General features: G+C 34.9%; 1 protein-coding gene across 9 annotated transcripts in view; it reads left to right on the top strand.

Annotated features, from left to right (window-relative positions):
• LOC117672063 (uncharacterized) overlaps positions 1-24,258 on the top strand; it is a 56,893-nt gene that overhangs the window by 24,045 nt on the left and 8,590 nt on the right. For 3 of the 9 annotated variants that reach the window (XM_034428496.3, XM_034428491.3, XM_034428489.3), the window contains 5 exons: positions 345-483; positions 2,422-2,513; positions 3,345-3,389; positions 14,446-14,544; positions 22,620-22,700. In XM_034428496.3, the coding sequence (XP_034284387.2) occupies positions 345-483; positions 2,422-2,513; positions 3,345-3,389; positions 14,446-14,544; positions 22,620-22,700 (456 nt within the window). The remainder of the gene's footprint in view (positions 1-344; positions 484-2,421; positions 2,514-3,344; positions 3,390-14,445; positions 14,545-22,619; positions 22,701-24,258) is intronic. The other 6 variants (XM_087882879.1, XM_034428493.3, XM_034428492.3 and 3 more) reach the window with 5 other exon arrangements.

Here is a 24,258-nt window from a genome sequence, read left to right as displayed (position 1 = left end):
GGATTGATTTTATTTGGCAATAAATATATTCTACTAATGCAGTTCTAATATGATTGCAGTTGTTTTATGGCAGGATCTTTTGGAAAAACCAGATATATTATGGGTTAGGCGTTCAATATTACTTTTGAAAAACTATGTATTTTCTGCAGAAATCACAATGACTATATGCTCTTGTCTCAAGATAGTACTCCAACAACTCCAGAACCTCTATTTCCACTTGGCATGCATTGCCTCATTTATAAAGACATTGGTGCTTGATAGAGTAAATCTTATATTTCATGTGGATGCTCCTTAACTAATCACACATTTTAAAGGAATGTTTTTCTTCCATTCCTTTGTTTAAGGTTACTGGATTGCAGAATGAACTAACTAAACTTGGAATCATAAAGAACCAGCAAGATTATGAAAACTTTTGGAAAGTTGCTTGGGAGGATGTTCCTGGCTCAAAGATCAAGGAGAAGCTTCCTGATATAAAAGCAAGAAGCTGAGTATCTTCATTATTTCTGGAGATTGAAATAAAATTCATCCGTACAGGAAAAGCAGACACCTATTTTATTTATTCTTTTACTGACCAATATTTTAAATAAGGAAATTGCTCCCTAGAGAATCTTGTGAACGTTTACAATTGTTAAAAGGCAAGATTAAAGCCAAATTAAATAAATAATTAATTTGAAATGCACATATTCTCACCGGCAAAGTGGCACCTAGGAGATGAGAAATATGGGATGGATTATAGATACTAGCAATTTCATTTGTCCAAATCATGCCAGGTGGGATATTACATGAGCTCCATACATATATACAGGTCTTGTGCTTCTCCAAAAATGTTTTCTCTCTTTTACTTGGAAAAACACCAGACCTAGTTTTCTTCTATGAAAAAAAAAAAGACTGGCATGCCAGACAGTTTAAAGTGAGAAAGAGGTAGGTTGTCCCAGTTATTGATTTTTCCATCAGTGACTCCAATATAGGCTTTCTGCTGCTTCTGCTAATATATTTTCACATGCACTTATTTTTTACTATTTTTGTTTATTCGGTTTATTTAGGGTGAAGACAGTACTGTTTTCCCCATTCTGAAGTCATTTTTCTTACTCCTTTGAATGTCTCCAAGGAATGACTTGTCACCAGCATTAACATTTCCTTGAATGCTACTAATTTGAGATATATAAAATTTGGGTTCCATTTCTTCTTTTAGCTATGTTGTAAGAGGTTATAGCTATCACAGAACAACTGGGAAGGAGTGGAAAATGGGAAGGAGATGACCCAATGTCCCTCACAATTTTTCCAGCATGCTAGTTACTAAGTTTCTTCATAAATGCAGATTTAGCTATTTTCTGGAAGTCTGCTAAAGTTCTATCCGAAATAGTCAATCTAGCAACAAATCAGGGTGAAGGGGGCATGGGATAAAGTGGGAGGCTGATCAAGAACTTGTTATTCAGATAACCTAAAGGTGCTTAATTCTCTTTATTACAAACAACCACAACTATAAAATTACCAATCTCCTTACTAAGGCAGAATAGAGCTTGGGCTATGGGGGGGGGGCAACACAAATTATGTGGCATACATTTTTTTTCCAAGTCAATAACAGGAGGAACAGTCAGTTCCTCTAGGTAGAACAAACCAAGAACTCTTAACTCTCCATAATGCTAAAACTACTTTTATTGAGATTGGGTATAATAGCAAAATCTTGTAAGTCTGATTGTTTGTTTTCCTCCTCTTTATAGTTCAGTGAAGTAGGAAAGTGTCAGTTAGAGCCACTTCGAAACATTATTTGGATGTTCTGGATTTAAAAACAAATATTTTACTCCTTGTTGCTTTCTTGTTTATTTTCATCAAGGCTATCTTCCTTACTCTATACACAGACACGAGGAAAGCCCTGAAATATGTTCATTTCACTCATCTTTGTCAGAATTTTCTCAAAAATTTCCCTCCCTAGATGCATTTACTTTATATTTTTTTTATTTGATTGATTGATTGAATCTTATGATCATCTGTCTCACAATTGCAACTCTGTGCACCTAACAGCACATAAAAACAAACAAGCAGAGAAACAGTAATAAAGAGTAAAAAAACTTACACTGGTAGCAAGAGAAAACCCGAAGACAACAATCAACAAAATCCTTCCGTGAACCACCTAGCCTTCTAAGCCCCAAGTCCTGGAACACATTTAGGTCTTCAACACTTCACAAAAAGCCAGCAGATTGAGGCTAATCTAATCTCTGGTTTTCCAGAAAGCAGGTGGTGTGACAGAAAATGCATGCGTCCTAGGTCCCATTGAAAAAAACAGTTAGTGAAATTTGTAATAAAACTGCTGTTATTAGAGGAAATGTTCAGCTGCTAATTTTGTTTCAGATGATGAAAATAAATTTAGTTATGCTATTTACATCAGAGCTTCAATATTTACTTTCTGTTTTCAATCTCTAGTGTCCGCTGCTAAATCTTTACTTTTCTCTACTCCAACTGGAATCAAGCCACTCCAGCAAGTTGAAAGCTTTCCAAATAGCAGGCTGAAAAAAGTAAGTACATTTTAAAAACCTTTTTAAAACCTTTTTATTTTTAAATGCTCTGCTTTAATTTAGGAAAATTGTACTTTTCAGTAACAAAACAGTTGTGAAATTGTTTTTCGATTACTTAATTCAGTTTCATACAATGAGCAGCTTTCTTTAATCTGGTCCCTTCTAATATACTATTAGGTCCTTGCTTAGAGAAAGCTGCAATAAAGGGGTGAATGAAGATTGCTATTACAAAATGTTTCTTGTGAAAAAGATCCAGTGAGTAATTTGCTCTTGACTTAGTACTCCATATTTATGTATCTCTGAAATGCCACCAATTGCAACTAATTTGCAGTAGAGAGATGGTATCATCTAAAGCCAGTTTTGTATAGGGATTTTTCAAAGTATATGGTTTTTGAAATAACTTCTGCTGAAAGATATATGGTTATGTTTCTGAGTAAGAAATGGTGAAAAGGAATAATATACACTGTTTAGTTTTATTTAATTTTGTTAGCACAAGCAGGCCCCTCCCAATATAAAGTTTTAATTAACATTACAAACAGCTCAAATGGAGAAATGCAGTAAACAAACAGTCGGGCAGGTTTTTTTAAACCTGATCTGGTTTCTGTAGGCAAATTAAGAATATAGTGGACATTCACATTTGGGCTTTGTACATGTTGCAAGGACAAGGTCACAATAGCAGTAATTGGTGTAGAAGTTTAAGAGCCCAATAAATAAATATAGATATAGGTTATATTTTCATTATTAAATAGGCTATATTTATCTCTTGCCCAACTCTAATACCAACTGCTTAATTTTTATGAAGGGATTATTCAAATTCATTTTTCATTTTAGGAAGCCAGTCATGATAATACAAAGCTTGAGGACCACTGTACTAAGGTATTGCATTTTTTTAAAAAAAAATAAAATTAAATTGATTCTGGAATGTAAGATGAGGCTTTTGTCTTCAGTATGTGCATTTGTTTCAACTAGTAAAATTTGGTTTGTGTAGGTAAAGGATTTGTTTTGTTCATTTTAGACCACATTATACAAAGTAAAACAAATCTATATCTCACCTAAGGATCCCACCAATTTGTCCTGAATTTTTTCTGACATCACAGCAAATTCAGGATTGGCTGGTATTTATACCCAAAAATGACAATGAGCCCTTTTCCAAAAAGTTGATCTGTGAATCTATTTAGCATTACATCTATACTAAGTGTAGAGTGAAATTATGTTGAGGGAAACTGAATAGAAAAAAGACAATAATACACTTGTATAAATTTGATTTATGTGCAAAAAAAATTATGAGCAATCACAATTAGTAGGTTACAATGAAAAAGGACAAACCACCATGATTAATGTGTTTACAAATAACTGGAAAAATAAAAAGCGATCTCAAAAAAAATGAGGGACTGTGAAAAATATGACAGACCTTGAAATGGTTACTTAGATACGTACATAAACTGTTACTGAATATGACAGAGAGTTAATATATTAAAACTGTATCATAAAATGGATACAAAATTTGAGAGAAGTAATTTACAATGAGCCAATGGGAACAGCTATGGGGAAAAAATATTTAAATTTATTCCAAGCTACAATTTAAAAGTAGTTGGAAGTTGGGCAACATATACATTTTAATTACAGTAACAATAATTATTAATAAATTAATAACAGAACCACTCAAGATCACTCTATAAGTGAGATGGGCTTATAGAGTTTTTACATTTGATAGATATATCAATAGCATACACCAATAAATGTATAAATAATAATAATATAGCATCAAACATTAACATTGCCTATCCCAGGTTCTTGGAAGGGCTTGATTAGGTGGACAAAAATGCCAAATTCAGTCTGAACATCTAGCTGACTGTGCGACGAACCATAATGCAGATATAAAATATTCTATAAGATGGTATATAACTCAATCTACAGTTGCCATAATAGATAAAGCACATAACAACAAGCATTGGAAATGCCGTAACAACAAAAGAACATGCTACCACATGTAGTGGTCATACAAAAAACCCTCAAAAGAGGGGACTTCTGGTTGGTGCCGCGGGGATCCAGACAGGGAAATAGCGGGCTCTTTGGAGCCCCGCGAAAACCCCGTCTGCTAAGCCCCCGCCAGCAGGTCTTCGGATCTCCCCTGTCCTGTAGGGACAGGGGGCATGGAGAGGGACCCCTCGGTCAGCCGAGAGGAATGGGCAGGTTCCTCGGGGCCGGAGGCTTGCCCTCTGCACTGGCGGCAGCAAAGCGGCAGCCATGGCGGCTGCCCTGACATAAGAATGCGCAGGAGGAGAGGAGGAGAAGCGGAGAACAGAGCCGGGAGTTTATTTGCCGGGTGAGTGACCATCAGCCCAGGCGGGAACTGCCCATGGACTCTGGATTAAGAGGAGTCTTTGCCCCAGCCTTAACAGCGGTTGTGAACTATTGGGCCATAAAGGCAAAAGACCTGTTGGAGAACAAAGTGAAATAATGATTTTTTGGAAATGGCTGCATTACAGTGTTGGATATGGTTTTTTTTTTCTTTGTATGGAAAAATGAGATTGGACTATGTTAGAGAGAGAGGAAGGAGAAAAGGAAATAACTATGCTTTTAAAAATAAAGAAAAGAAAGAAGACAAACGGAGGCAGAGAAATGGCTGCTAATTGGCAAGTGAAAGTGTGAACTTCAGTCTGACTGCTTGTTACTGATTTACAGACTGCCTACTTGTTACATAAAGGGAGAAACTTTGTTACTTGTTTCTTTAAACTTGACTAATTTGGGGAAAAAAAGAAAAAAGAGAAAGACTCAGATTAAGAGAGCCTGATTCTGGATAGACAAATTTGTTTATTGGAGGATTTATTGAGGATCAGAAGGAAGAAATTAAATGGAACAAAGGAAATTGAACTAACAGACTTGGCAATAAGAGAAGGGTGTGGCAGCACAAGAAGGACATGATGATACCATATATGGAATAGCCCAGAACTAATTAAAAAAAAATAAAAGTTGGAACTTTGATGGTATTAAAATGGAGAAGAAATATATTTGGACAGATTGGAGAAAGGAATATTGGAACATATTATGTAATAAGACAACAAATTATTATATTTTGATTTAAATAGAAATAATAGTTTTTGGGTGAATGAACAGAGTTTTTCCTCTTATTATACCATCTCTATTTCCCTTTTTTATCTTTATTTGTTTTTGTTTTTCCTCTTTAAATTTCTTTTTTTAATCTACTTGATTTTCTTTCTTTCTTTTTTTCTTTGTTTTGATATACTTCTATCCTCTTCCCTTTTCTTATTTTTTTTTTCACTATTATTATTGCTGTATTATGATTATTGTCACCATTTTAAGGTAATTACATTATTATTGTCACTATTTCCCATTTTCTATAATTATTATTACTTTTATATAAACATATAAATAACTTGATTAAGAAATGTTTGAAGGAAGAAGCATGAGTTTTAGATGTTCTAATGCCTTTTTGAATTTTAAATCTTTAACAAGTAATATTTATAGATTTAATAATTTGGTAGAAAATGTTTTTTTCTTTAAGGTGTTGGATGTTAAAAGAATTATTCATACATTTAATAAGCATAGAAAAATGAATTTAAAATGTTTTAAAATGATGTTTGTATTGAAATATGAAATAAGCAAGTAACGGGAGAAAATTTAGGAGAAAATAAAAGATAAGATATTTGTTGATTTTTATTTTTTTTAAATCAGCAAAAGATACGGAGGAGAATAGATTGAAAACACCATTGGTGATACACTTTGAAGTAATTTGAAGCTAAATAATTGAATAAGAGATCTTGGAGTGGAGGAAAATATAAAGCAAGATTCTGGTGATCAGTGAAAGAAAAGCTGAGACCCAGTCTTACAAATAGGGTAGGAGTGGAGGAAAGCATCATACTGGAGAACAGTCAATGCAAACTGGGAACCAGTTAAAAATAAAAATAGGAGTTAGGAGCGGAGGAAATATGCACTGGAAAGCAGTTAAAGCAAAGCTGTGAACCGGCCAAAATACAGTTAGGAGTGGAGGAAAGCATACGCTGGCTAACAGTTAAAGCAAAACTGTAAACTAGCAAAAATAAAAAGGTAGGCGTGGAGGAGACTATACCTGGGGATCAATTGAAATAAAGTTGTGAACCAGTTAAAAATAAGGGTAGGAGTGGAGGAAAGCATTGCTGGAAGGCAACCATCTGAGTTGTGAACCGGTTTTACATTAGATTTAGGAGAAGTAAAGGAGAAGGTTGGTATGCAGTTAAAATTATACTGTGAACCAGCCAAAATAATTAAGGTAAGGAGTGGAGGAAGTGTTGCTGGAAAGCAGCTGATTAAGATGCGAACCAGCTCAAAAATAAACCTAGGAGGAAGTGGAAGAGACATTATTGGAGAATAGTAATTGAACTGTGAACCAGTAAATAAATGGAGAAAGGAATACTGGAAATTATAACTGGGAAATAGATATTTAAACCATGAATCAGTTAAACAGCTGGTCTAATAGAATTTGAGAATAAATTTGAAGTATTAAGGTAAAATATTTTGGAAGTAATAAAATATAGAAAGAAATGTTGATTTATTTCAAAATGATTTTAAGAGAGGAGGAAAATATTTTTTGTCAAGAATTGGATATCTGTTGTCATTTAAGAGAGATAAAATATAGTTTTGAGGCAATGGGTTTTAGGATTGAGGAATATATATGAAATATTAATTGTTAAAATGTTAAGGATTTAGAACAGTGTTTATTGTTTAGAATTTTGGGTGTTATAGTAGAATGATAAATGTTTAGAATAAGAATTTTTTTTTATTATTATTATTATTTTTTCTTCATAAAGAATTTAAAATTTGGAACAAAATTGATTGAGGGAATGTGAATAATTGTACTTATTTTAAGCCGGACCAAACCCCTGCTCTAAAAAGATGTATTTTATGTTTTATGCTAAAAAAATAAAAAAAAATTGGGAAAAAAACCCCCTCAAAAGTGTTAGAAAGAAGTGAATCAAAATAATCGATTTTTTAAAAATGAAACTTGAACTGAAACCACAGATATTTCTGCTAGGCATAATTCCAGAAAAACTAAGTAAAAAATACTAGTTTACTATAATACCTGTTGGTCATAGCAAGAAGAAACTTAGCACAATATTGGAAAAATATATCTTGCCTACAAGATACTAAAATTGCAGAATATATCCATAATGGAAATTTAAAGAAATTCAGGCAAAAATGGCTCCCATGCATATACTGTATCACAGAGCAAAGCAAATTTAAATATCTAGAATACTATTTTTAAAACTTAAATAGAAATCACTAATATTTGATGTAAAGTTCAAATGTAACTATGACTAATAGTGGGGGTACCGATGGAAGGAAAGGGAGATATAATGTATGGTTTATAATATTGCTATATATTTTCATTTTTTACAATTTAAATTAAAATCTTACCTTAAATAGATAAGATTTTTTTTCTTATCATCTTGCCTTTTTTCTTCTTTTTTCTACCTCCTTCACATTGCAATTTCACATTGAAATACTCATTGTATTTCAACACTTTAATAATCTAATAACACTTTAATAATAATAAAAGAAGAAAGGATCGAATCATCTGTTTCATTCCTGGTACGGTAGTTTTGGAGAATTGCCATAGGTTTTAGGCCACATAGTAAGGTCAAGGTAAGATTTGAGAAAGTTACCCTTGGCCTTTGATCAGGGCAAAAGAAGGGTATGAACCAGAGAATGATTAGAAACCTTCATTCTGCATGCACTTGCTCAATTTGAGTGGTCTTAAGCCTGTTATGAAAGAGTTTTATGGCTGAATTGAAAAAAAAAATCATTGATGCTATGTGCATGATTTGGGGAGCATAGTTATAGAGCCTTAAGATGTCATCCCCCCTAGACCTGGTGTTTATAAGCATGTAGTGAAATTTGAGTAGTTTACAGATTGTTAAACTACTATTCAATCATTGTAATGCATTGCAGGCTTAATCTTTCATATTTGTCTAGTCCAAGGTTTTCCAAAGTGATCAATATCAACCCCCATGTTTGGAGTCACTGAACAATTTGAAACTTTTTGAAGGAGTTGTTGCGCAAAAGTTGGGGACTCCTGGTCTAATCCTTTTGACAAATGTATCTAATTTATCTGCACGTGGAAAGCATTTTCTATGACAATATAGGGACATCTGTCTGAGGTGACTCCATGAACTCTCATCATTCAGAATGATACCAAAATGCTTTACTTTGGGTTTGCAAGCAAAATCTTTTCAGAATATGCCTTGGAAGTTTTCCTGTGGATGCCTTCTAGTTGACATCTGTAATTGTTCCCCAAAGGAGGGAGGATTAGTGGAGATGTCACCAAACCGTTAGGAGGCCCTTCTTGCCTTTCATCCCGCCCCAGTCAAAGGTAGGCCACATGGACCCATGTTTGCCTGGCCTAAAATAAATATATCTTGGCTGAATCCTTATTACTGTGAGGCAGAGTGAATCAAGGGAAATTGTTCACATATATGTGAGAAAAATAAAATGGAGGAATGAAAAAGCACCTTTTCATACATTTGAATAGCCACTGTCTTTTGGAACTAAAATCAGATGCATTTCACCTGACAGATAAACTCTTCAAACTAATCAATGCATTAGTGGAAATAATTAAGAGAAATGAGGCAATTTTTTAATGATCCATCTTTATACGTTCATCTACCAAAATTTAACTATTTTTTCAGAACTAATGATAATTAACCTACTATACCTACATAATTTGAACCTAGTTGATTTCTTTTCTTTTGTATAAGTAATTTTAGACAGTAGAGCAAATAGTAGATAAAAATGCAAACTAAAGATCATACTTCCACATATTTCATATTGTATATTAGTTATATACAGTATTTCAATAATATTTCATAATTGTAGAAAGAAGCAAGTTAGCAGAGTTTTTTTTTACTTTGGAAAAGAAATGGGATAAGATGGGAAATGACAAAAATATGCCTGATAAACACACATATGAAACAACCTTTTTTTCAGAATTAAGGCACATTTTTTAAAAAGAAGCCGTAATTTTTTAAGATTATTTAATGACTATTTTATTATAATTTGCTATATCTTGTCTCTTGGTATAGTCTTTCCCAGTTTATTTTTCTGCAGAGCTTTTGAGACCAGAAATCTAGAATAACCCAGTTCATCTATTGGCTCCAAGCCTCCAACACAATTGGATAGTTTACCAGAATAGATCAGAGTCTGAAGTACATGTAACAGTGTGTTTCGAGTACCCAGTCAATATATATAGTTAAAATTTCACAAAATCGGTAACTCTCAATTTTGATGTGTTTCTGAATCTGTTAATAGTAATCTCAAATACGCTATAGAAATATACAGTTTGATAATGATGGTGAGGAAGGATTCAACAAGCTAAAATTAGGAGAAAAAAACTGTTTTGCAATAACAATAATTGACTATGTAGACAAGTCAATTATTAGTGCAAACACTCAAATTTTAGTTTATAAATGTGACTCCCAAAAGAGAATATTTAGTTCTTTGTATGATAAGAAGCATTACTCAGGGATGCAAGAAAATTATTGAATTGGACTGCAAGTTTCAAAACTAAATATAAATGTAAATTTGAGTTAGATTATGAGATTCATCATCCCAGTCTATGAGTTTAATGTGAACAGAGGATATTAGCTCTAGTTCACGTTTCTGTGCAGAATCTTGACAACTTTTAAAAATTTATTTTATAGTGCTTGTATGACAAAGTGATAGATGTAAACAAAAACTGTATATGGACAAATGTTATGTTTTACCTTTTGCTTATTAGTAACTTCATTGTAATGCAATTCTTAATTGGACTGATGGACAGATTCTAGTAACATTGTGAGATGGAGTATAGTTCCAATTGACTAGTCTATATCAAAAGTAGATTTGTGTGTATGTGTATATGTATGTGTACACACACACGCATACATGCTTACATACATATGTGCATATTGTATATACAATTCAAGAGAACCAATGCTAAAGAGCTTAAATTAAATGTTTTCTACACACTTGCCTTTAGGATATACTGCTTTGTGTGCCATCTGACCTTAGTTGTGAAGGTATTACTAATGATGTGCTAGTTCTCAAGGATGTATCAGCATGCTGCAGCTAACACCAATAGTATCGCTCACTCCAGTGCTGGCACACTTTGACTGCTTAGTGCAAAAATCTGTCACTAAAAAGATTCTGAAGGGATGAGAGTCAAACCCAGGAGCGTTGTTTATCTTACTGGGGAAATACAATCCACGTGTGCTCAGAGAACAAGTGTTTTTGAAAAAGACCCAATAACGTTTCAAGGTATATTGTGTGCTTTGTTTTATTCTGGCAATTGATGTTGCCTTACTCACTGGCATTTCTTTCATGTTTTTAAGTGAGAATGTTGGATTAGTGTCAGATTGTGATTTGAATATGCTGCAATGCGTTTTGTAGCCATGGATCCAGACTTCTTGATCCTGAGCAGTCAGGATCTTTATGGGGTGCCAAGGACCAGAGGGACAATAGTACAATTTCATACCCCAGAGTCATGCACTTATTCATGAATCAATCAGATCCTGCAACATTTATTCATGATTTGACTCCATCATGATAGTAGAATGCTGCAGTATGTGCTATTAAAAAAAAAAAAGAGTATCCAAAAGTTTTGTTGGGTAAAAATTGCAGTAGTTAGGCTGCTCACTCGTGCATAGTATGGTAATCAAATCACGCCTGTAATGAAACTGCATTGGTGGTCAATTGTCTCTGGCAATTGTCTCCTAGTCTCCAGTGTTTTAATCTTTTAAAATAGCAAATGAGTTGGGTTAGGACTATCTAGGGAACTGCCTTCCTTATGAGGAACTCGTTTAGCTATCTCTTTTTATTTAACTTTTTAGAAGGATGTAGATCATGATTTTTTTAAAAAAAAAATTTAACAGGGATGTTAACAGTTTATTAATTAGCTTTCAGATGTTTGCTGTTCTTTTGGCTAATGAACTTCATGCTTCAATGGAAAGATGCAATACAAGCATAGTAAAAATGTTTTTCCATTTTCCACCAAAAGGCTGGTGAGATCTTATATGAATTTCGTGAGCGTTCTCTCTTTCTTCCCCCAGGCTCCCATTCTGAACTAGTTAACTTTGCTTTCACTGTCTTGCTTTCATCCCTTAATTCTGTTATCTCCATCTTCTTTTTTCAACTTTAATTCTGTCTTCCTGCCCCTAAAAAATTCTAGCTAAAGTTTTTAAAAAAATCTTATTTAACTCTTTGCTTCAGATTTTCTTCACCTCCAACCTTGGCTTCAGCTTCTTATGTGTTCATGAATTCCAGAAAGCATGATTGTGGTTTGGTCCAGTCTGAGTTTGAGAAATGTCCAATTACGTTCTAAGCTTAGTGCGGAGCAAATTTCTTTTATTTTTCTTGTGCCTCTTAATACCCAAATACCCAAGCCCCAAATTTCTGCTACTTTTCTGTACCTGCTGAAAATATTATTGCTTCACCACTCCCATTCTTTGAAAGGATTCTTTGTGGCCTATAGTTTGCAGTTTGCTTTTCATCTTGACTTTTGTTTCTTGAAACTCAGTTTTGCTCACCAACTTTTTGCACTTCTTCCCAACCTGTTTTTCCACTATTGAGTGTTCCCAAAATCTCTGTTCCTCATTGCCTTACCAACTTTTTCATCTGTTGGTTTATCAAAATCTTTTGTTTTTGAAAATACACTAAATACACATTTTGGAGACCCTTTGTCTCTGGTTGTCTTGCTTCCCTTATAAGATGTTGACATTTCTTCAAAACTGCAAGAATAATTTTCAATTTCTGTTACTGAAATCCTCATTTAAAGGATTTAGAACTTGGGCATTTCATGCCTTGACTGTAATATTCTTAAGTTTCCTATTGATAGTATATTCTGTTTGTAGTTAAGATATTTGAAGTCAAGTTTGGGCTGTTACTAGATATGTGATTTTTGGGATTGGAATCAATAAATACATGCATTTTGTTTAGTTCTATTTGTAAACCATGTGTGTATGTGAGAAGAAAGAACAGAAATGTATTGTTTACAATGGAAGTGTAAAATAGAAGTGTAAAATACATGTGCCACAGATTTGGGAAGAGTAATATGCCGTCCTCTCTTTGTTCAGCTGGGTTGTGCTTAAACTAAACAGCCTGTTGTAACACAGATGTTTATAGTAGTAGATGTTCTACTTGGGCAAAATCAAGGTGCAACAACTTTGTGACTTAATAGGAATCTTAGATTTGTGAACTAATGTGTTTGGAAAACAATCTCCAATTAATTTAAATTTTTGCAAATGTTGCTGCTTTTTTAACAAAGTAATTTCCTTCTAGGACTTCCAAATTACAAATTTTTAAATTATGAAAAAGTGTTATTGGACTGGATTACCGGTAACATAGTTACACAGCTGTACCTTTTCTGCAAGCTTGATACCAATATGTTGTTTTAATACCAATTTTTGTGACATTCCCCTGAAATAGAAGCAAGCTTATGTTCATAGGTGTCACTCTTTTGAAAAAATGAGTCCTCCTGAAACCTTGTTTGGTTTATTCTTCCTTTCTAATTTATGATTAGGTTAGTTTGCCATGCATTCTCCAAAGGCCTGAAATATCCATTCAGTTGGCCAGTGAATGAACTGTATTTACACCCATGTGCGATGGCATCATAGGATAAAAGCACTGATTCACAGGTTATATTCATAAGGTCTAAGAGGAAAATTGAAATGCACTTTATCTCTTTACATAAATGTATAACATGTATACAAATCCCTTTTGTTTCCCTTGTTCCTACTTCATAACATCTGCAGTTCTTGAAATACTGATGATGTTTCATTCTCAGTCCATGCAAGTTTGCCTGTCATGCACTTCTTCATCTTTCCAGAATCCTGAAAACAGAATAATGGAATTGTGTAGGGATTTTCTTGTTTGTTTGTTTTGGGAAGTTCCATTTAGCATATTCCCCAATAACTGGAGCAATAATATAGCAATAAACTAAAAGTGGGGAATCTGATACTTCCCAGAGGTTGTGGTACACATTTCAATTACTCTCACTTGAGGGCTTTTGGTTTTTTTTAAGGGTTGTGAATAACTGGGTAGATGTAGCCTTAGAGTCCCAAACCTCTTAGCTGGAATATCTCAGTTTAGGAAAGTTTGTTTTCAATAAATCAACGTATTTAAGTATAACTTTTATTATTGTTAACAATTTTCCTTGGTGAAAAAGAAAGGCTACAGTTAATTTCAATCCTATTTTTGCTTCCATTTGTTTTGCATTTTATAAATTATTGTATTGGCTATAATGAAATAATGATTATAAGTAATTTTAAAAATGAGGAACGTATGCACTGTTCCGCATTTGCTATGAATGGACATATCCAATGGAATAGATTTTCTTCCCATGCCAATCTCCTATATCCATTTCACATCTAATCTGGACAATTAGGTGGGGTAATTGCTAAAAAAGGTTTGCAATTATAAAATGGAAGTCTTGCTTAAGTGGCACTAGATGCAGTCTGTCAAAAAAACCTCCACTTGAAAATATATATTTGAACATTACATCTGTGCAGGTCCATTGTATAAATCTCTTCCAAAACCCATTAATAGAAAATAGTCAGTACTTAGCAGAGTATATAGTTTCCTTGGTTAAGAGGGGCTAATCAAGTTTATGTTAACGTTGAGTTTTTAATACTATGGAAACAAATATGTAGGAACAAACAAAATTGATGAAGTGCACCGCATTATATAAACTTACGTTTTATCCTAATGCTCATAAAATTAAAATAGTTGTATTTGTGAACAGATTATTTATTTTTTAATTATTATTTTTCAAGTGAAAGGCTTAAACAAATTTGCATTTTCATAATGAATGACGTCTTTGCTACTGGATGAATTAATTTTATTCTAGTTTTCTCTAAGAGTAAAAAATAATAATTCATTGTCCCCCTCCTAATTTTCACAGCAGACTCTTTTGTTGCAGTCTGTGGATATTTGCTGCCCATCAACTCCTACAAAAATGAAGATGAAGAGCCAACAGCAAATGGAACAAATGTTTTCCAAGGTAAGAGGAAGAAAAATTGGCCCTTTCTACCATTTGAAACAACTGGCTTAATGCTGGTGAATGATGATGGGACAGCTAACATTTTGCTGCTGTATAAAATATTGTTTAACCATTCAAAAAGAGATTTTGCTGTGATCACAAATTCAGAGTTGCATGAAGGACTTTGAATGCTGAAAATATGTGCAAGGTTGGCTAATAATTATATTATTATATTTTATAAATTATTTGGGCCAGTTTCTTCCCTTCTTTTGTGTGATTAGAATTCTGTCGCCTTCTGTTCTGCTACCAAGATAGATTTTCTATTCCTCTTTAAATTTAGCATTTTTTGTCTTTCAAAGAAGAATTCTTCAATTTCTCAGTTTTGCTATGTTTTGGCCTCCAACTGATCGCCATAAAGAATAAAAAGGCAGAAGATTTCTGGGGCAAGATTTGTTCACCTCAAGATATTCTCAAGTTAATATGGGTATATAGTTGTTGCCTGAGAATATTCATATGAGATTGCAATATTTGAATGGCTAGGATAAAGCCATATTAGTACATAAATGCTAGAATGTTTATACTTTAATAGTGAGACATATATCAAAATTACACAATATGTTTTGTAATAACTAAGTTGACAGCTAACAACAGAAATTGAGAAGAAATAATTTAAGAATGTGGTTCTTTCAAATATGCAGCAAACATTCCAGATACTTTGAAAACATTCATGCTGAAGAGCTAATAATAGAAATGGTGGAAAAGTTAAATCACTTATACCTAAATAGGATGGTGGTCCACATAGGCATGCAATGAACTATATTGTCTGCTGAGTAGCTAGCGGTGCATAAATATAAAACACAGTCTACAAGACAGATTATGCAATAAATTATGCAATATCTTCACCCTCATTAAGTGGTTCTAATCATTGACAAGCTATGTATACAGGTAATCCTCAACATATAACCGTAATGGAGCCTGCCCAGTACAGTAGCATGTTGTAAAGATCGTTAAATGAACCACTGGTTTGCTATACATATAATCCTCAATTTATGACCACAATTGAGCCCAAACTTTCTGATGTTAAATGAAACAGTTGTTAAGTGAGTTTTCCTCTATTTTATGAACTTTTTTGCCACAGTTGTTAAGTGGAACCCTGCAATTGTTAAGTTAGTAACATGGTTGTTAAGTGAACCTGGCTTCCCATTGACTTTGCTTGTAGAAGATCACAAAAGTTGATCACATGATCCCGGAATACTGCAACCATCATAGATACGAGCCAGTTGCCAAATTCAGCAACTGAATTTTGATCGCGTGGCCATGGGGGATGCTGCAGCAGTTATAAGTGTGAAAAAGGATTCAGAAATTAGTGTGGAAGTATGATGATTTATGTAACTGTTTCCAAGTGCAAAACCTGAAAAGAATCAGAGCTGATAGAAATACAGAAATCCTCGATTTACAACCACAATTTCTGTTGCCAAGCAAGACAGTTGTTAGGCAAGTTTTGTTCCATTTTATGAACTTTCTTGCAACAGTTATTAAATGAATCACGACAGTTGGTAAGTTAGTAATATGGTTGTTAAGTGAATCTGGCTTTCCCATTGACTTTGCTTGTCAGAAGGTCACAAAAGGTGATCGCATGATCCCAGGTCACTGCAACTGTCACAAATACATGTCAGTTGCAAAGCGTCTGAACTTTGACACCTGATCACGGGGATGCTGCAACAGTTGTGTGAAAAGTTGCCATAAGTCACTTTTTATAGTGCCGTTATAATGGCCACTAAACAAATGGCTGTAAGTTGAGGTCTACCTGTTTGCCTTTAAGCTTTTAGAATGAACTCTTCCATATCACAATTATGCAGGCTGCGCACTGCAATGAGTGTGATCTAAGTCCCAATTCCCAGCCTTGTAATTATGTCATTGGCAAGATATTGTAAGCTGCTCAGCGCATGTAAATTCTGCAGCCCACCAAACAACTGAGCATGTGATCAGTGGTGGAGAACAAGCAGCAGAAAGGAGGAATTGGATAATCCTCACAGGTCGGTCTTAGTGGGGAATGTATTTTGAATTAAAAGCAGACTCCTTTAATAAAGGAAAATTTTATTCCATTGATAAAGGATTTGGTGTATTATATTTTGCCTCCATAGAGCCAATCTATTTACTGATGTGTTGGATCAGTTCCTATAATACCTAGTCCTAAGGGCCTTTGGCTATGCTAGCTGGAGACTATGGGAGCTAAAATCCAGTAAATCTGCACTGTGTAAGTTGTGGAATTTTGTGAAAAAAACCTTTTGGTACCAGGTGTCACATCCAGTATACTGAGGAAAGGCAAGAACTACTGTGGGTAGGATAACAATACAAATTGCACCCACTTTGGGCGATGCTGGGGAAGAAACTGATAGTTTTTCTTTTTTCTTCCTTTTTTTTTTTTAATTTGATTTATATGCCGCCCTTCTCTGGAGACTCAGGGCGGCTTACAATGCGTTAAGCAATAGCCTTCATCCTTTTGTATATTTATACAAAGTCAGCTTATTGTCCCCACAATCTGGGTCCTCATTTTACCTACCTTAGAAAGGATGGAAGGCTGAGTCAACCTTGAGCCTGGTAAGATTCGAACCTACAGTAATTGCAGGCAGCTGTGTTAATAACACAGTGTTAATTGAATTAAATTTATTGTAGGATTTACACTACAATTTTTACATATTTTCTGCTTTGAACTACTTTAGAACCTTTTTTTTAAATTGCGTTACATTGAGATAGTATTAAAAATGTTCACTTCTAGATAGAACATGTAAACGAAGATTAAGCAGTCTTCACCATTTGCAATATATGCCCTTTAGTCTTTTTAAACAAACTCAACTGTGCTTTGTTTTATAAAAACATAGGATCTAAAATAATGTTTGAAAATATTTTAAATGCCTGGGTTTTTTCATTATTAGTTTAGAGGAAAGTACTGCCAATGGGACATCAGGCTAATTTAATTCTTCTTCTTCTGATTTAGTCTACTTCAGAATGCCATCCACAGCAAGATTAGATTTTTCAGTATGAATAAAATACAACCATCCTTGCAGAATGGTGGTTGTTACCTTTCCTCAAAAGCAAAGACTCTACTTAATCATGGCTAATATATTCCATTGGTTTCAGGGACACATGCAATGTAACCGTTCGTTTACTTGCAAGATAACTTTGTCTGCAGTATGACTTAATTGATTAGTAAGTGGATTGTCAATTACAGCTGTTTTGCTTCCTTTTTAAAAATCCATATCTAGAAGACAGGGAGGAAAATTTGAATCTTCTTATCCTACATACAACCCATATCTAGCTTCGTTGTGCTTGCTTGAATGTAAACCGAGTTTCAACCAAAACAGTACAAGAGCACACAATAGATACAAACTCATGGTAAACCGATCCAAACTAGACTGAAGAAAATACGACTTCAGTAACAGAGTTGTCAACGCCTGGAATGCACTACCTGACTTTGTGGTTTCTTCCCCAAATCCCCAAAACTTTAACCTTAGACTGTCTACTGTAGACCTCACCCCATTCCTAAGAGGTCTGTAAGGGCGTGCATAAGCGCACCAGTGTGCCTACAGTCCCTGTCGTAATATTTCTTTTTACTCTTACTCTTTTCATGTATTTATAATTATGTTTACACTTGTATCTATCATAAAATACATGCTTGATGCAATAAATAAATAAAAATAAAAATAACATTTAGAGTTATGAAATGAAAACTCTTGACCCTAATTTTCTGCTAGCCCAGAAGCAAGATATATGACGTCCACGGGAAAGCAGATTTTCATTTGACTTCTTCCATTCTTCAAACCAATCTAAGCTGCAATGGAGTTAACCCTGAATGAAGCATTTGCCAAGTGAAGTTATCAAGAAAATAGAAGCCTTTGGTGCTGCCTGTCTTCACTTCAGTATCTAATTAAAGCCTTAGAGTTTTCAAACCCTGGATAAGATGCCATCATTTTAGCATAGAGCCTTTGCTCTATAAAAAAAAAAAAAACCCAGCTCCTTTGCAGCGGGGAAAGGCAGCAGAGCCTAGAATATCTGACCAAACAAAGAGAAGTGGGCATAGATTTCTTTCTTTAGCAACCCAGCATGGGGTGTCAGAGAAATCATTAGCAGGCTCATCTTGGTCTTTTCCCTTTCCTACACCTGCATTCCACCATCCCAAGGCTGTCACTTTATGGAGCAGGAGGAGGCAGGTTTGACGCCATGAAACTCTCAGGGTAAGCTGACAGCTGCAGAGAGACAGACAGTAAAATGTAAAGAGGAGGAAGGCGAGGGGATCACCTTTGAAGTCTACAAAGAAGAATGACTTTGACCACTTCCTTCTTTAATTAGTTGTCTCAGGTACATTAAGATATCTGCCGTGGAGGGAGCCTTTTTGCAGGAAAAAAATATGGCAGTAGAGTCCCACCGGCCTCTTTCTTTTTGTTCCTCCATAGAAATATTTTTCCATATCAGCAGAGATGGAGGGAAAATGAAATTGAGGGAAACTTTTCAATAGCATTTTCCTAGCTAAAAACTAACCCTGTATTTAATCATGAGCAAAGGACAACATTGACGTAATGTTTACAAGTAAAGTTGGATTCACCAAGAAGGCAGGAAATCCAGAGTTAAGGGTTTCTAGGGCAACAAATAACTTTCCATAGTTTGCCTTTGCAATAAATTGTTAGTTCTTATGCTATGATCTTTCTATCAAATTTAAGCTTTTGAATTATTCAGGAAGATGTGGGAAATTGTATAATTTTTAAAATCTCTTTAAATTCCATGGGCTAATTCCATTTTGTGTTGAAATGGAGAAAATCAGTCTAATTTTTTTAAGATTAAAAAATAAATATCTTTTTTAAAAATGAAATGCAGTTGCAAACCAAATGCCCTTTAGAGACTTTTTTAAAATTGATGTAACACTATACAAACAGTGTACACTGAAGCATACATATCTTCTTTTGCAGATATCATAACAGTTACTTGAACATGTAACTGGAGAAAAGTTTTTATAATGACACTAATCATCCAAATAAAACGGGCACAACTGAGCTACCGCAAAGTACTTTAGTGTAGATTCTAGAGAAAGAAAATTAAATATTTGCTTTCATACCAGAGCAAATGAATTCAATAGTGTCAGTTTGGAGCATATTTAAAAACACAGCAAAAAGTTAAACTTTTAGGTAGAATTGTACCTGTTCTCTTCAAAAAGAGGCTTCTGATATTTAGAAAGAAATGACATACTAGTTTGAAACATGGTGAAAAAAATAAAATTCTTCAATAGTATCTTTCCTATAATACAAAACATCACCCCTAAAATGGAGCAAAACACATTTCATTTATTCTTTGTAAGGTGCCCAGAATTACTGAAAATGAGTGGGCAGCCATATAAATCTTCTAAATAAATAAAATATTGTATTTAAAACATTTGCTAGGTACCTACAGACCTGGTTCACTATTTAGACCTATGGTTTAAGAAAACTAATGTTTGAATGTCATCAAGGGATGGCATCAGAGAGTGGAGTTAAAAAAGTTACTTTGATAGCCACAATCATATGAAGCCCATAAAACAGGGTAGGACTTTGATCACAAAGCTGTCACTTTTTTTACATTCTCTTCCTCCATGGACATCCTTGAGTGACATGCAATGGGCCACACTCCAAAAAGTTTGCCTAGAACAGAAAAATAAAAGAGGGGAAATGACAGCTCAATTTTAATTGTACTTAATGCAGTTTAAAATATTCCCTATGCATGTAATAAATCAACTTGCTCATTAATTTCAATTTTACCACAATTCTGGGGATCTCTCCCTAGCCCAGTGCTCTGGAAGAAATGCATGAAGGTGAGGATCTCTACACTAACTGAGAATCTGTGACTGAAAAAGCTTACTGCAAACTTTGCCTTGGCTTTGAGTTAGCAAGCCCTGTCCTCTAGCAGAAAGGCAAACTATAAACCCAGGGGTATTTATTAATCTATGACTTTATGCACCACTTAAATAAATATGCCAGGTCTGTGCAAGTAACAAAGAATAAAATTGGCATTCTATTCACATTTAGTTTATTATGAACTGTGATGCTCCTTTATTTCAGTGGGTGAGGGTGTAACAGCTCCAAATCTTTCTCACTGAATTTAATAGGGCAAAGTTCCTTTCTTTCTTTTTGCTTTGCAGCTCTTGCAACCTGCATTGATGTTATGGAATGTTTAATGTAGGAACAGAGAAAATTAGGATTAAGATCAGAACATCAATACGTAGAAGACAGAAGAGGTATAGGTTGAGAATTAAAGACTATTTTATTGAATGGCGGAAAGTTTGGGTCCTCAGACTTGCAAGATTGTGTTAATTTAGCCTTGCCAAATTGTGTTAATTTAGCCTTGCAAGATTCTATTAATTTAGGCTTATAATAAAGAAGAATTAACCCATCTAGTTGTTTCCTGTCTAATTTACCTGGAAGAGCTAACAAATGTGGCAAGGTATGAGTGTAGGGAAGCCAAGGAAGAGAGGGTGCAGCACAATGTGCAGGGAGGCCAAGGATGGGGAATTATCAGAGTGACTTGCAACCTTCCCTGCTGGCTTGTTAGTTCCACCACAATCATTGTGAGACAGTTACCAAGTGCCTGAATTGCGATCCCATGACTATGAAGGCGTGACAATAGCTGGAACTTCAAGAACAGATTGTAGGTACCACTTGTTCAGCACTGTTGCAACTTTTAGCAGTTGCTGAACAAATGTTAGTAAACAAGGATACTTCTAAAAGGGAGGATGGAAGAAGTTGGCGAAGGTCGACTGGGGGTGGCAGGGCTGGCAGAGCACAAGGCTGGCAGAGTGCAAGGCAGCTGAAGTTAGGCTTGGCACTGGTGTGCCTATGACTTTGCATCATGAAGCTGGGCAGCATTCATTCCAATGGTAGTGCCAGCAATGTTGGGGCTGAAGTAGAGGTCTTGGGGTGGCAGCAGCTGGCTGAGACCAGCTTTACTTCAGCACTAAATCTTAGGCCCTTCCCTCACTGAGGAGTGCCACTATGCAGGGTAGCCATAAAGAGAGAGATGTGGTAATAGGTGAATGGGAGAAATTCAAGAGGAGGCAGTCTTACCAAGGCTTTAGGCTTCAAGAACCAAGCTGGAAATGGCTTGGATCGAAGTGAATCATCACCTAACAACCGAGTATGATCCGCTTAATGACAGCAATGGGGGCTGCTAGGATTGCTGTGGCTAAGTGATGTGATCACATGAGACTGAATTTTATGACCACATTGCTTAGCAACAGAAATTCCTGTCCCAATTACCATTATTAACCAAGGACTATCTGAATCTTTACAAAGGAGCATAATATTTAGCAATTTATGCATTCTCTGATCCTCTCTGGTTTGTGTGGTAATTTTGGGAGCTGCATCCCAATATGTCTGGAAGGTGCATGATTGGAGAAGGCTGATTTAGATCAACATGTTATATCCTATAAACCAAGTTTCCAAGAGCTAATTGTAACTAGGGATCCAAGTCTGAATCAGGAAACTAGATCAGGACTCTAAATCTCTTTTTTCTCCCAAATTAAACTGGTGGAATTAAATACTGTATTCACAAAAAACACCAATTAATATGTCTTATTTGTCCTGCTGAGTCAATGGCCTGAATATTTCCATCTTGGAACACAAAAATATTCAAAGAAGGAGAAAGTTTAGTAACATAAGATTTATAAAACATTCACTATGTAAATATCCAACAAATAAAACAGGATTTGTCATTTATTGTAAGTGCCAGTTTTCATTTCGGCAAAAACAAGTACAGTAACATCAGTTCCCAAACCAGACAATAGTCTAGTGTACAGTTAGCAAAACTTAAAAGTATTATTAAATGCAATACAGTAGGCGGCCAGATAATTTATTACCAGGCAGTGATTTTTTACGCCTTTTATCATTATTGTATCATGGAATTAATTTTTATACTGCAATAAATTAATGCCAATAAAATCTACAGCTATATTTATGTGTTATAGGGAATAACCCGTTTTATGATTTGTTTATTATATATTACAGAGGAACATGTCTTAAGGTTGATTGAAATTTTGTAGGAATTTTTAAAACCTCTCCTTCTCCCCTCTGCAGTTCCTGCTTTCTGATGTGGGGAAAAAGCAAGGGGAGCCATTGAAATCTCAGCAGGTGGCGTGTTCTTCAGCTCTTCACCAGGTTTGCATTGTCCTACCCCCCATCCTTCTACCCCCAAATTGTAACTGTGGGATGGAAGTGACTATGTTTGTATATATGCATGTGTACGCAGGTGGGGGCGGGGTTATTTATTTTTATTCTTCACCTGGAGAGAAGCCAAAGTTTTACAGTATGAAGAAGAATTTCTGAAGTTTCAAGATCAAGCTGAGAACTGAAAGGAAGCACTGCCTTTTATTATGATAATTTTGTAATGAAGGCTGGGTGGAAGGCGTCTACACAAGAAGGGTAGGCTACTGGGCCATCAGCTCCTCCCTGCCACAGAGATTCACAAGTCTTCTTTACTTAAGGTGATTAGAGAACTACAAAGTCAAGGGGAGGGGTAGTTTTCACACTCTTATCTGAAGCTCTTGGGACTTAACTGCTTTTTCAAGCTAGCTGTTCCCTCTGAGATGGCCATCTTTGAGTTGGGCATAGTACCATTAAAACTTTGCTATGAACAGCTCAAAATAGTGTCCTACAAACATCCTTAAATCTACCTTTAACCCAGGTCTTTCAGCACTGATGAAAACAGGATACAGCAATTGATCCTACTGAGCTCTTACCTAAAGTAGAAAAATATAGCTCTGCTTGTAAAGAAGGCCAAAGGTCACTGAATTTTGGAGAAAGGTGCTTTTAGGAAGGTATCCTTAATCATACAGAGGCTGGCTCCAGGTTTGTGTCAACATTGTCTTTATTCAAAATGCCATTTCCCACTTGCATTTTATTCTATGGCCTTAGGCTGCAGGAGGGTACAATCAAGCTTCCCAATCAATTATGCACAGCAGAGTTAGGTTGTTGGTTACCTCCCCGTTAGGGCTGTAAACCTTGCCTTACATTGGCTGCCTTTTTCTGTTCTTTTGAAATCTGTTCCATAGATTTTTAAAGCTTTTTTTTTTAAATGAACACTTTTTTCACATAGAATAGGAAAAGCAGATAAATTTGCTACCATAAAAATAAGAGCCCACCATCATATTTAATGTTATGGAAGCATGGTCATATAGTTTTGTTGCACCAAAAATTGAAAATATTACAGTCTGGATGAATCAGTCATAATCTATGAAGGAATAGATTTTTACACTACGTTTATTAGTGACGCTAGAGACAATAGCAAAATACATTTATTTCTCATTATTGAAAGTTCTGTTAGATGGTCTGATCATTTTTATTCAATAAAGTGTTTAGAGCTAACATTAAAAAGGACAGAGCAGAACCTGGAAGGTGGTGGAACCAGAATGAAATATATAACATACTTTTTTTATAAAGTTCTGATCAATAATATTGTGAAATAGTCCTAACAGATGTTACATAAGGACATGTTTGCTGTGGCATGAAATCTGTCTATTCTGATTAGTATCTATTTCAAGTTTTAAACTATAATTTTCTACTAGGTCACTGATATGCTAAATATGCTTCGAACATGGTTGTCATAGCTTCTTTATGTCAAAATAGTGAAAAGAAGAGGAGTGGGGGGAAAGGAAGACATGTACTTAAAACACTACTTTAGAATATTCGCTACATTGTATATTCCTTATAGTACTTT

This window comes from Pantherophis guttatus, chromosome 1 (assembly GCF_059756535.1).
Source record: "Pantherophis guttatus breed Tessera chromosome 1, ASM5975653v1, whole genome shotgun sequence".
Lineage (NCBI taxonomy): Eukaryota > Metazoa > Chordata > Lepidosauria > Squamata > Colubridae > Pantherophis > Pantherophis guttatus.
This window is presented reverse-complemented; position numbering and strand designations above follow the sequence as displayed.